We start from the raw sequence: 14,073 nt of genomic DNA on the forward strand, positions 1-14,073 counted from the left end.
GACCTCGATGGTGGCTCTTGCGCTACCGTTGACGCTGAGGGCAAGATTCTGGCTCGCTGCGTTGGTTTTGATGCCTCCAACGCTGCTACTGTCACTGCCATTGCCGCCTTGGCCCGCCGTGCCGATCTGGATGGTGGTTCCTGCGCCACTGTCGATGCTGAGGGCAAGATTTTGGCCCGCTGCGTTGGCTTTGATGCCGCCAGTGCCGCTACTGTCGCCCGCCGTGCTGAACTCGACGGTGGTTCATGCGCCACCGTCGGTGCCGATGGCAAGGTCCTGGCTCGCTGCGTCGGCTTCGATGCCGCTAACGCCGCTACTGTCGCATAAGCTTGTTTCCAAGACCAGATAGCAGCTCAAAATCCCGTTTGATGTAAGTATCGTATCAACCACTCCAGGTTTTTGTTAATAGGTGCTAACAATTACAAAGTTTAAGGGTGTTACTCCAAGAAACCTATTCCTAGCGTGGTGCGGCGCGATGAATACAGTGAAAAGGGGGATATATATTCAGTGGAGAGGGTACATGTTACCAGTAGCGTCTTTGTCGTTGTGAATAGCAATATACATTTTAAAACCATACGCGCCTTTCTATCAGTTGGATCTTATTCGTCGTGATGTATTAATCAAGACTGATCGCCTGCATCTGAGATCTATGTACACTTTGGCTTTTCCGAGGCCATGCCTTTGGCGTGGGATAGCCATACCACAGTTGAGAACTAAAGAGGTTGCATTATATGATGCTTAATGTCTTTGATGGCAGAGCTATAGTTCAAGATGACATGATCAAGTCGTAGGCATCAAATATGCGGCTAACCATATCCAGTATGGTTTGTTTTGTTCAGGGGACCAGCTTGTGGCTGGGTTTATGAATACAGAACCCTTCGTGCATTGGCACATGAACCATGCTAAGTAGATGTTTCTTGGCAAATTATGTAGGGCCGGAGAAAGCCCCAATCATCGATAAGAAGATAATTGCTTGCTTATTACACTCGTCTGACTAACCGATACAATGGATTCTTGATGTTTCACTCGGATTGGATGTATAGTTGCGTAGATCCTTTGGATCCCATGGTTCTAGCCTGTACCAGAATCTTGCCACTGGAGGATGCTCGATCCTTACTATGTACTGTCAACCGAGGATGAACTTGGGAAAATAAGTGGAATATCCCGATAACTCTTCAGCAACGTACAGATGAAGTGAGGTGTACATGGTACATCATTTGCCCGGCTACTCGATAGGCTACCGGATAGGCTACTGAGTAGGTCCGATGCACCCTATCAGAAGCTTTTCTTGGTGGTTGAAACTGCGGTGTGCAACGGCAGCAATGCGCGGCGCATGCGGCGCATGTGGCACGGTGTTGTAAACTAGCTGGCTTGGCTGGCATGTTTCGTACTTTGTACTGAGATGTTAATTTAATGGGCCCAAAATAGCAGATCAACTTATCCATCTATACACAGTACATAGTAACACCTATACACCAACCCTGATGTTACCCCTGCCAGATATCTAGCGGGGAGTTGGGGAAGTCGGGGGAGCCGGAAGCCGGGTCATACTGTGATTGTACACAGTCAGTCTTGGCTGTGTGTGAAGTAGATCTCCACCCTGTAGACTAGACAAGGGGGAGTGGCTGCTCGGACTTGTGCAGTCTGTGCAGTTTTGGCTGCGAACCTAATCTGGCCCCACGCTTCAAGAAGCCCTGTAAGATACTTAATAGGCAATGATAACTTTTGCCCGCAACCACTATACATACGCAGTACATAGTATGCATGTTCTGATTTATATATCCACAAGTGGATATAGTCAAGCGCCACCTCATCGTCAGGATAGTCGGTACATAGGAGTCAGCCGCCAGCCGCCTACTGTAATGCAGATATTGTGATAGGTATAACGATTAATTATGGGGAGTATCTCCATCACCAGTATCACTCTTCTTGGTCAAATGGTACCTCAACCCTTTTCAACATGTACCAATACTTGATTTTTTGATATATCCACTCGCATTCCTACAATCAGCGCTAAGAGACACTAAATTCAGGTACTTCGTTTCGACGATTGTCGTCAGATTGCGTGAGGTGAAATCCTATCGAGATACATTGGTTCTTGTATTTAAGCCTAGATAGCTGAGGATTGTCTGCATTGCTTTTGCAGCATCAGCGCCTGTACAACATCTTGCCATGACTATGGAGCTTATCATTATCGGTTTCGGCCCAGTTGCCGGTTACAAGTACTCAAGGTGCATACACAACGCCGTATCGGATGGCCACTTGAGTCGCTATCATGTCATCGACCGAGAGTCTCAGCAGCAACAAGTCGAGGCCCGGCTCGCCAAATTGCCCACCAAGCCTGCAACATGCACATACATCCCCGAACATGTGTTGCAAAACGGTCCCGACTCGGGGATCGAATGGATCGTACGGCAGGACATGTTCACTAAGCCCGGCGTTAGGAGAAAGGTGGTTGTCATGACAGAGCCACAGTCTCATGGTGCATACATCAATTATGCATTAGCCAAGGGGTTTGACATCTTGGTCACAAAGCCAATTGTACTGCCAATGAAGAATGGTGTGATGAATCGCCAGGCTCTCATGCCAAGCGTCCACCATATTGCTAAAGCGTCGGCCGATGCCGGCGTACGTACTGCAGTCTTGTGCCTTAGTCGACTGCACGAGATCTATGAAGAGAAAGTACGGAAGCCAGTGGCCTTGATGATGGATCGTCTGCAGCACCCTATCACGTCTGTCCACATCAAAACTGCCTCGGGTGTATGGAATCTCCCTTCTGAGTTTGGTTCGAGAGAAGACCACCCTTACAAGTATGGCTACGGCATGCTTATGCACGGAGCCTATCACTACATTGATAACCTGGCTTGCCTTCTTCTCATGAACAAGAAGCTCTTTCCCAACGAGGAGTTTGTCATCGTTATGCAAGGCTTCACAGCCGGTCCCCACGATCAGCAGATGAGGACTGGCGACCTCGAAAAGCAGACGACAGGGTACCGTCCAGAGTTTTCCAAGCTACCAGACGGCCATCAATATGGCGAAACTGATATTGTTGCGTCGTTTGCAATGAAGTTCCGCTCCTCTGGCCGCGTGCTGTGCTTGGGGACAATTTCCTTGGAACAGACCACGCCTGGTATACGCTCCTGGGGCCCGTTTCCAGACGTGCCGTACAACATCAATGGCAGAATGCATTGTACCGACGTCGACGTTAGACTTGGTACAGTTTTCTCAATTTCTGCCAACGTTTCAAAGCAGCCCATCTATGCCCGCCTTGACGACAATGACCTCCGTGGCTTAAATGCCGCACATGTCGTGACAAGAGCCAATGCTCGACTCGCGCGAACCCAAGGATTTGTTCGCCACGAGCATTATGAGCGCCCCTATGGCAACTCATATTCGTATTCCGCCGAATGCGACGTGTTCGAAAGGTGGCTACTCGACAAACCAACTCAGAGCGATTTTGAATCTCATGTTCCCACATGTGCTATTCTCGATGGACTTCTGAAGCTGGCAGCTGATGACTGGCGCGGTAACGTTGAGATAGACTTCAACTACCCGACTCCTGATTGGCCAGTGCTTTCCGAGGAGGAGGATTCTTGGTATGGCTACATGAGCGATGATGTTGCATTCGCTTTCGAGTCCAAACAACGCAAGCCGATTGTCAAGAACGGTGTCAATGGGGTGAACGGGGTGAACAGAGTGAACGGAGTGCATGGGGTGCACAGCGCCAACGGGGTGAACGGGGTGAACGGGGTGAACGGGGTGAACGGGGTGAACGGGGTGAACGGTACGAATGGAGTTCACCGAGTCAATGGTGTAAAGGTGTAAATAAAGTAAGTAAATAGGAAAAGCAGCATTTGGGTTTTGCTTTTTCTGCCACGACCATAATTCGTCTTGATCAGGTTGAAAAGCGTATAATATATTGATAGATATGTCTTATCTTTACGTCCATTCGTTTTCAAGCTCGTTTTGATTCTCCAAGCTAAGCGTTGAGAGCCGTATGAATACGTCTACACTGCTGTTTATGTAGTATGCTTGTTGCACACAACCGTAGCTGATGACGTTCCTTATTCAAATTCCCCTCACACACGTTAGCTCAGGTACGATATGTACTCAGTCGCTGCTATCATCACGGCGTCAGTCGAGCTGCATTGTGAGGGGAAAGGACGGATTCTCGTACGTCAGCCAGTCCGAAGGGGTATAGGATCGCCTTTTGGGCTATTCTTGGCTGGATGATATTTGTCTGTCTAGTGTGTGTTATGGGAATGCACCGGGTCGGTGTTATCGGAGTGAAGCGAGATTGATCGGCAAGTCTTTACTTACTATATTCCAAGTAGCATTATGTAGAGTAAGTAATCAAGCTACAGGAATACTAGAACAAAATAAAACTTCTCGTTTCTTCGAGATCACCTGATGATAAGGGTTGCACTAAACTGGCCGTAACAACTATATTATTATTTTGGAAATATGCAGAGATCTCAGCTCGGTTGCATTTGCATGAGTACGAATTTTGGGCTTGGGCAAGGCCCTTTGCGATAACAAGTCAAATGTATTATTGCGATCTCACGGCTAAAAGGATGGGATGTTTTTAACATTGGAAGTCAGAAAATATTATAAACAATATTCACACTCTCTCTCTCACTCACAGTCTCAGTCTCAGTGCACAATAATGCTTGATTCCGGCATTGGATGCACCAGCCGGATTACGGATCTGGTATAAAGTGCGACCCCCCTGCGCATCGATATCCTGTAGCCTGCTTGATCCAATCATATCCCATGGGACAAAGTCCCATCATCTTGAGCTTCTCTTTCATAGCGAGCTCTTCAGCTTGTTTGCGCTCCTCTTCCAAAAGCCTTTTCACAATCTTGTCCCTATTGGCCTCCGAAGTCGTGTGTAATTCCATGCGGAGCCTCTTGGTCTCTTCAATACGCTCTCGTGCGGCCTGGGCGTCTTTTTGAAGTTGTGCCCAAACCTCATCGCTCACGCCGGCGTCACGTGTAGCTTGATGCCCGTCAGGTCTTGGCACTTGCTTCTTTGTTGACTTTTGCGCATCCTTGGAATTGTCCGAGGGCGGACTCGGGCCGTCCTCTTTGGCATTGGACTGCATCCCGGCTGACGTGTCTCTAGCAACAGAACTGCTGATATCTGGCCGAGGTTGATAGGCTGGAAGATTATTGTTCCGATTTCGAGAGCGAGACGCGGTCGCTAGATTGCGCTTTGCTCGTTCTTGATACATCGACTGGAGCTCATCAATGACAATTGCTTCTGTGAGTGTAAACCGTCTCTCAGTGCCGGTACTCTTCAGATTGATCACCTTCTTGAAAACCTCCATTGCCAGTGTTTTCACGTCTCTGGCACTGGCCCAGCTTGATTGGAGGATGAGATTCAAGAACAAGTCTTCCAATCGCGCCCGGAATGCCGGCGTCGGCGTGAGAAGGATCGAGAAATCGAAAGTATTGTTCTTCGTTTTCAGATTCTTCAGCCGCGCAGATAGCACATTGCCTAGTAGCGCAACGCACTCGTCCTCTTTCAGGCTCCGAAAATACACCGTTTCGGGGAATCGCGATGTGAACCCCTGGTTGACAGTCATTAGACGGTCAATATCCGAGTCGTAGCCGGCCAGGATTATGATGAGCTTCTTGAAGTACTTCTCCTTGGTGACAGAGTCGACCAATTCGTCTATTGCCTCTTGTGCAAAATGACCCTCGGCTAGTCGGTAAGCTTCGTCCACAAAGAGAACCTTTCCAAGCGCCTTATCGAGACACTGCCGCACTTTTGGTCCCGTCTGGCCAATGTACTGCGCGACTAGATCGCTGGCAGAGCACTCAACAACTTCCGCCGTGGCGAGAAAGCCCATGTCGTAAAAGACTTTGCCCATCTTTTTGGCGGTGGTTGTTTTGCCCGTTCCAGGTGGACCTTTGAACAAGAAATTGAATGGTATGCTCTCTTTTGGATCCATTTCCAAGGACTTGAGGTCGCGCACAGTTTCCTGGTAGCCTTGGAGCTTGGAAATGATCTCCTCTGCGCCAACTGTTCCCTCGAAGAGCTTGGAAACATTTGTCTCGGTATTCTCAGCCCGGTTGAAGTTTTCGTCAAAATCAATCGCCTCGAAAACTTGAGAAGATGCCGCCTGACCAGAAGAACATCGCTTCTGGTGGCGTGCCTTTGTATCGTTCAGAATGATGTCAATCTCGCCAGCATTTCCGAAGTTTGGGCGGTTCCGTGCGCGGTCCAGCATCTCCAGCGCTACTTTCTTTGCTTCTCCAGTGGCCTGAAAACCACTCTGCTTGAGTTTCATGTTGAGGATCTGTTCTAGTTGACCCTGACTGAAATCCGCAAAGTTGAAAGCTGTTGACATTGGAAAGCGGCGACTGAGACCTGGATTGACATTGTGGAACATGTCTTCCATCTGATCCTTATACCCAAGAAGCAAAACACACCTGTCGTCGCCAGGCACTGACTGTACCTCCGCAACGATGGTATCAATGACGGCAGTTTGGAAAGAATTACTCCGCGCGCCCAGCCCGGAGGAGCCTGCATACAAACCATATGCTTCGTCAATGACGAGTACCTTGCCAATTGTGGATGCAAGGATGCCTTTGGTCTGCTTTTCGGATCCCCCAATGACGGCACCGATAAAGTCCGACGGATTCTTGACCACTACTTCGCCATTAGACAAGAGACCCAGATCAGCAAGTATTGCGCCATACAGCTTGGCCACCGTTGTTTTGCCTGTTCCCGGATTCCCGAGGAAGACCTTGTTGAGTGTGTACTCCACCAAAGGCTCCTCCGCAAGTTCACGCTGATAGTTGATTTGAATACTGTCGAGCAGAACTTTGACAGTCTCTTTGACCGACTCCAGTCCGATCATTTCGCTCAATTTCTTCCAGCTTGGCGAATGCGACAGGGCTTCTGAAGGAGCTGGGCCGATGAGATCTTCTTTGGTCAATAGGAAATCATTCGGCTGGAGCTTGTTGCGTCGTGCCTTGGAGATCCGTGTGGCCTGGCGTCTGGAGATTTGGTCGAGGACGTTCTCCACGGTTCTTGCATTTCCAAATCCTTCATGACCGCGACCACGTCCAATCCTCCTGGCGACTATGCGGCAGTACAAGCCGAAAGTGCCTTCTTCACATTTCATTGCGCCATTCCATCCCTTGTGGATCTTGAGATTGAGGATCTTGAGAAGCTCATCATCAGTGTAGTCGACGAATTCCATGTCAATCGGAAAGCGACTAGGAATTCCAGCATTGTGTGCAGAGAAGGTCTCCATTTGCTTCTTGTATCCAGCAAGGAGAAAAACGATCTTGCCCATTAGGTTCTCTACCTCCGCAAGGAGATAATCGACAACAGCACCACCTCCAGGACTATTACCCGAGGTCAATTGATATGCCTCGTCAATAAAAACCACACCGCCTCCTTTCTCGAGCATGGTGTCTACCAGATTTTGACACCCAGCAACCCCCATGTTCGCAAGCTTCGACCCACTGGTTTCTTCGAATATTGAACTTGGAATGACGCCTAGTGTGGCCAGGAATTCGGCGTACAGTCTAGCAACGGTGGTCTTCCCTGTATCAAATGTTTGCTCAGCTGCGAATCGCTTCAGGAAGACATCAAGCACGACCTCATGGTTGGCATGTCTTGGGAAACTCACCTGTACCTGGGTTTCCGAGAAAGGAGCAGCCATATCTCTGTTTTGAGAAATCAACATTCTGCCGTATCTGCAAATATTATTTCTTAGTCACAAATCCATGAAGATTACATTAGCTCGCCTACCTTGGTGTCAACCGTAGCCTTGATGTCCAGGAACTGCAGTTTGACCTTTTCGAGACCAATCATCTCGATTAATTGATCCAGAGATTTAATCTTGGCTCCTTCGGACTGTTTGAGGTACTCCCATTGCCCTTGGGCACTGTCTGAACACTCAGTAGTGATGTCGCTAGACTTTTTTTGCGTCATCCTTGTCTTCTCAACTTCTGCTTTCTTTGCATTCTCTGTTGCAAGTAGTTTTCGGGCTTGTTCTGTCTGTTTCATGGCCTTCTTGCGTTGGGCTGTTTCTTTCAGGGCAGCCAGTTGTTGGCGTTGTTGTTCAAGCTGGGATTTCTGTGTTTCCTCTTCTGCGGCGTACTTCATGGTGCGTCGTTCGTGGTCAATCTCGTCCTGGATCTCCTGAAACTCCTTTGCGTAAACAGCTTGTTGTGAAGCCCTTCGGCGTTCTAGGTCAAGATCACGCTTCGCACGTCTCTCTGTTTCCCGATCCTCACTGATACATTTGTAGCAAGACGATTTGGACTTGTGACAAGGAATACGGATCTCATGTTGCCTATTGCATGTCTTCGTCAAGAGCTGAGTGCACTCAACTTTGGTGTGGTCAGTTACTAGGTGACAACGACGCTGGCAAATGTGGAGTCTGCAAGATAACTGCGTGCCGCTATGTCGTTTTATCAGCAGTGTGCTCGCAAAGAACAAAGTCACAGTATTTCAAGGCATTCTTACCAAGGTTCCGCACATCCACCGTTGGGACAATGGGTGTCGAAGGATGCAGGCACACTCAGGATGGCCTTTTTCTCTGGGTGACGCTCACATTTGACTGGGAACCCATCATATAGGTGCTCCCGGTCCTTGAGGATTTGAAAGAATGGATTCCACGTCTTCGTGCCCTTCTTACTGTCCATAAAAGTGCGCGCATTTCCGATCATGATGAGACAATTTCTTGCTCTCGTAATCATGACATTGAGGCGTTCTGGTGCCGACATGAATCCAATATCACCTTGTGCATTGCTTCGGGTAAGAGAAATGATGGTAATGTCGCTTTCCTCACCTTGATAGTTATCTACAATTGTTAATTATCTAGAAAAGACCATCATATTAGGGCAACTTACCAATGGTTGAAAGTCGAAGCGGACGTTTTCCAACCTTGGACGCTGCTTGGGTCAGGAGACCGGCTTGTATCAATGGTGCTGAGTCAAGGTCATTGAGAATGGGGTCGTTCTCTTGCTTCAATATGTCTCGCAGTAGGCGGAGTTGACCCAAGTACGGTGTGAGAACCACCATCTTGTCCGTACCATAGCCCTGTTGCGCAAGGTACCTTACCAATCGGAGAACCATTTGGGCCTCGAAATCATTTTGTTTGCTCGAACTTGTCTTGGAGTCCTGTTTGTCGCTTAGGACAGCGCTTGCAGTTTCAGGTCGATCATGGTCGACAAAGATGACTCTGTCTTGGAGACCCCTTATGAAGGGGTGCTCTGACGTGAACGGTCCATCCAAGAGGCTGGGATACGTGAGCGCCCGAGGTAAGCACGATATCTCGGGGTGCATTCGATGTTGTTTGGACAGAGTAGTGTAGCCATGACCTTGAAGAATCATCCGCTCGAACATGGACATGTTGAGATTGTAGCCGTCGCCTTTCTCAACTGTCAAGGCATAATTGTCCACCTTTGGTCGCAGTTGTTTGTGATCCCCAATCAAGATCAGCTGTTTCACCGAAGGTGCCAAGGCGGTCAAGATGTGTGCCTCGCGAATCTCGCCAGCCTCTTCAACAATTACAACATCTGGTTCAGCGGCTCGAATAACCTTGTTGTACATGGCTGCGGCAGTAGTTGTACAACCAATTAGGCGTCGAGACCGTAAAATGTTGATGGTCCTTTCGTTGTACATGTCGTCCAAATTCTCTTGTATGGAATTGAACTCATGCGCAACCTGCTCAACTTCGTCTGATTGCTCCTCCATGATGTCTTGGATCCATTTGCCATGGATAGCTTTGCGCTTTGGCGTCTGCATGTCCCATACCTCTTCACAATCTGCTGCCACATTGTTGGTGAAAACACCTGGACTTTTTCCATCCAACCAGCGAGAGAAAAGATAGTCTGGCCGAATTTCTTTGCCTTTCTTGCCGACTCTCTTCCAACTTTGCTCGCCACGGGGAACCTGAAAAGCTCGGTGAAACTTCTCATAATCTTCAGAGAACTCCAGGTACTCCATTAGAACCTCGAACGAAGCTGTGAATTGCTTGTAAGTCTCGAATGTGCCCTTCAGTCTGTCATCCAGCTCGTACTTTTCCACCTTGAGAGCATCCATGATATGCCATGAATCTTTGGACCGCTGAAAGACGTCTTTCTGCTGAGACAGAAGCAGGCCTGCGGTGCGATCGGTTGACTTGGAACCAAGCCTGACCATTTTCGTAGCCGGAATTCCAACATCGAGTAGTTCCTCCAGGAACTGATCCAGCGCGTGGTTTGTATAGCTTATGACAAAGATGCGAAGGTCGGAACAGTCGAATAACGTCTTTGCTATCCACGAACCCACGAACGACTTCCCAGTGCCTATGAAACGGATGAGTTTCGCGCCAAAATCTACTAGTACAGGAAAGGTAAGTAACAAACCTGGAGGGCCTTGGATGCGAGAGACTCTCTGGCTAATGGCAGCCACGAACGAGCTTATCTGAGATTGATCTACTCGCACATTCTTGGCACCAAGCTTGATGACGCAGCCCTCGGTTTCCATGGACTGGAGTCTGCTTATAGCTTGCTGAAGTTGGGGTGCGACAGAAATCTCCGTTTGCATATCTGTTGATGCAGGACGAATGAGTGCGTCTCCCAGAGGCAATTCGCGAAGCGCCTTCAAACCCTCTAGCACAGGCTCATGTGCGAACACCGGGGTGTCGACGACGACGAAATGCAAGTTTGCCGGAGTCCGCAGCATCTGAAGCGCAGTCTTCAGATTCTGGCGATTGGTAAACTGAAGACAGATTTGTGGCTCCTCTTTGCAGAGTAGGTCCAGTTCTCTTTGGAGAAAGGCGAATCCGAGGATTTGATTGCCACACATGAGAGCGCCAAATGACTGATGTTTCAAGTAGTTCTTGTTGTCAATCAGGAACTGGCGTCGTTGAGCTTGTGGAATCTTTCTCAAGTCCTCAATGCCTTTCTCACAAGAAAGGATCAGTGAAACCAATTTTCCGCGGCGCTCATTTCCGCAATCAATTCCAGAAAGAAAGAGGCCTTCGAGGTTTAGCGCTCGGCGTCGCCCCTTCTTCTTCTCCGTTGCGACTTGTAGATCATATCGGATTTCGGCGAGCATGTCTTCTCTCATCAAGCGGAATTGATTGTCGAGATGGATGTTTGCAATGGTCGATGGTTCCGCTTGGAAAGCCTCGTCCAAGCGCAGATAGTAGGGCTTTTCAGTGGAGAGTAATTCGTCAGCAGTCGGGTATATCTCTATCTTTCGGAAGTCGGCAAAGTCGTTGTCATGCCTTCCTCCAGGGGAGTACCCGTTGGGACTTGATTCAGGCTGAGTTCTGGTGACGATGAGCTTCTGGAGTTTGTAAGCCACATCACGAAGAGCATGTGAGTCCGCCTTTTGTAGTCTGCCGGAAGCGAGAATGAGTTGCACATCTGCACAAACATCAGGAGCTTGATCAGTGGTATTAGAAAGAAGCTCCAGTGCAATCCAAGCAAAAGGCTCTAGCCAATGTTCCTCGAATTGTTTGAAGACATTGTTCAATGCATTCCACACCGTTGGAGGCTCCACGATCGACAACAATATCTGCCACAGAAATTGGCCATCAGATAATGTTCGGATTGAGGGATGAGATAGATACTGGACGAGCCCCAACGTATATTCCTGAAGGAAGGGAACAGAAAGATCAACGCGGACGCTCGATCGTATTGCAGCCAGCCCATGTTTGCTGGCCAAGATTTCTTCAATACAAGTGCTCGGGTTCTCATGGTTCCGGACAGCTTCGAGGAACAACTTCGCGATGCCAGAATCTGCGATGCTTCTTTTACCGCTAAGAACGGTCTTGAAGACTTTGCGCAAGCGTATCGCACGACTGTCATCGCGGGTTTCTTGAATGGTCGTTGGCATATCCATGATGTGCTGCGTTTAGTTGGCGATCAAGTATTGCTATCAAGACGACTCTTCCCCATGTCTAGGTAAGAAGCTACCTTATAAAAGTCTTAGCTATGTCGAAAAGAAAGGAAGCAAAAAGCAAATAATTATGCCGGAAAATCAAGCTTGACTGGGTTTCTGTTGAAAGGCACTGGAAATGTCTATGCGGCTCATCATTGGCCATTTGGAGCGATTGGGCAGCCTGCAGCATGCGGGAGGCCGGACAGAAGCTACCATAACATATGTTGGAGGCCAGACAGGCACCAATGCCTAGACCACGAGAGACGCACCGACCTATAATATGGTAGAACAGTCCATCAAAGATACCAGAGTGATTATCTACACCTATGAATACGGGAGGGTCGAGAAAGAAGCTCGAGGGGCGCCAATCAATTTCTTCTCTTAACCTGTCCCGCACCTGTCGCACTACCCTTTGCAAAACCACGAACAGCTCAGTCGTGCATTATGTACAGTTCTTATCGACCAAATCAAGTGAATGAATGCAAAGAAGACCACGTGACAGGAAGGGCACTGTGCTAGAATGGCACGGTATATCCATATCTATATGCCACATTCTCTGGTTTCATGTTTTTCAAGTCACCTGGATAATCCCAGAGAAGTGCATCCCAACCGTATCGCACCTGCAGAGTTCCTCACTCGACAAGTCACGAGCCATGTACTACTCCTCACAGCAATACCCCCGAAGAGGGCGTGCCAACTGGCGTGGGTATCGACGTGGAACACTTGGCCGCTTTCCTCCGCAAGAAGTTGAAGACCTACCCGAGCTACCATTGGGCCCCTCGATCAACGAATACAATGCCCATGAATTTTCAAAAGACATCACACGATACAAGTCGATCGCTCGTATCACAAACTGCAGCGTAGTCGCTTCTTGGAACTGGACAAATGCGCGAGCCCCAGAAATGCTCATCCCAGGCAAGTCCACAACACTTATGTGTACGATTTACTCAAAGTGGCTGACATTTTCTACGCAGGCATGCCGCCGCGATGGTCACCTCCCGCGAGAGTTGAACGATTGCCCCAGGATAGCGGCGACTATCTTCGTGACCGCAATGCTGCCCGGTACCCAGCACATCCGATCGAGCCGGCCATACTAGCCGCGATGAAAGAGTCCCCGCAGGTATGTGGAAGCAATGCAGTCGATATTGTCGCTTGCAGCAGCACTCTTGGAAATCTTCTGCGGTTCATTCGTGGGGAAGAAAAGACTTTCAGAATACTCGTGGAGAAAGTTGGGAACACAGTCTTTCTCGTTCGCCGCGAAAGATCGCCAACGGAAAAGATCTTGGGTGTCAGAGGTCATGGCCATACCTTTCCTGAAGCATATACTACGTGGAACCAAGATGTCAAGTCATCGACATCACATCAGCGAGTTTTGCGATACACATTGGGCGGGCTCCAATGCCTTGTCCGTTTCGAGGCGGACGGATATATTCCAGATACCACGAACAGTCCGGAGAAACGCACATCTCATCTCGAGGTACTTGACCCTTCGCAGTCTACTGCTGCAGCTCTGACGTCTGCCTTCAATACGGTGGGTGTTAGCGAGGTACAGCCAGCCAATACCGGCGACATTAGTCTCAAAATCAAACAGGCAGGAGCCAGCATCCCCCAACAGCAGATCTTTGATCTCAAGACAAGATCAGAATGGAAAAGGGATCAAGATACGACCGCTCAAGAGCTACCGCGGCTTTGGCTGAGCCAACTTCACAAGTTCATCTTGGCACACCACAAAGATGGGGTCTTCAATGATGTCAAGATACACAACGTTCGCGACAAAGTCTTGGAGTGGGAACGCGTCAATTCGAATGCCATTTCAAGATTCCTCTCGCTCGTTCGTCGCATCATGGACACGGCCGAGGAAGTCGAGCAGGGGAAATTTGAAGTCTGTCATATGAAGGACCATTTGGGACTCCTCCGATTCCGCCACCAGCTTCCAGATGCTGGTAGTGCACTTTCTCCGACGGTACGAGACAAATGGCTCACCCTGAATGAGAAAGATGACAGTGAGACTTCAGCGTCTGATGAGTCAAGCATCGAGGCTATCCTGTGGGACGACGAAGGTGTGGACTACACAGCTTGCTCGGCAGTGTGCGGATATTGCGGGCACTGTAACACAGTCAAGGCGTACTGAGAGATCTGAAGGGATGCATTGGCAAGGCCTACATTGTTGT

General features: G+C 49.0%; 4 protein-coding genes across 4 annotated transcripts in view; 3 read left to right on the forward strand and 1 right to left on the reverse strand.

Annotated features, from left to right (window-relative positions):
- Positions 1–327, forward strand: part of PFICI_14232 (uncharacterized protein) — a gene marked incomplete at both ends in the record, with an annotated part of 806 nt that extends 479 nt beyond the window's left edge. Inside the window, one exon of the mRNA XM_007842813.1 lies at positions 40–327. Coding sequence (XP_007841004.1) covers positions 40–327 — 288 coding nt within the window. The remainder of the gene's footprint in view (positions 1–39) is intronic.
- A 1,845-nt stretch (positions 328–2,172) lies between these two features.
- On the forward strand, positions 2,173–3,825 carry PFICI_14233 (uncharacterized protein; the record flags this gene model as incomplete). Its single annotated transcript, XM_007842814.1, has 1 exon — positions 2,173–3,825. The coding sequence occupies one exon, from the start codon at positions 2,173–2,175 to the stop codon at positions 3,823–3,825; it is 1,653 nt and encodes a 550-aa protein (XP_007841005.1).
- Positions 3,826–4,700: 875 nt separating this feature from the next.
- PFICI_14234 (uncharacterized protein) lies at positions 4,701–11,863 on the reverse strand (the record flags this gene model as incomplete). The annotated part of the gene is made up of 6 exons (XM_007842815.1): positions 4,701–7,564; positions 7,650–7,716; positions 7,772–8,426; positions 8,492–8,828; positions 8,878–10,317; positions 10,378–11,863. 6 exons carry the CDS (start codon positions 11,861–11,863, stop codon positions 4,701–4,703), a joined length of 6,849 nt encoding a protein of 2,282 aa, XP_007841006.1.
- Positions 11,864–12,555: 692 nt separating this feature from the next.
- PFICI_14235 (uncharacterized protein) lies at positions 12,556–14,033 on the forward strand (the record flags this gene model as incomplete). Its single annotated transcript, XM_007842816.1, has 2 exons — positions 12,556–12,838; positions 12,877–14,033. 2 exons carry the CDS (start codon positions 12,556–12,558, stop codon positions 14,031–14,033), a joined length of 1,440 nt encoding a protein of 479 aa, XP_007841007.1.
- Positions 14,034–14,073: the final 40 nt, after the last annotated feature.

Source organism: Pestalotiopsis fici (genome assembly GCF_000516985.1).
Source record: "Pestalotiopsis fici W106-1 unplaced genomic scaffold PFICI_Scf_12, whole genome shotgun sequence".
NCBI classification, from domain to species: Eukaryota; Fungi; Ascomycota; class Sordariomycetes; order Amphisphaeriales; family Sporocadaceae; genus Pestalotiopsis; species Pestalotiopsis fici.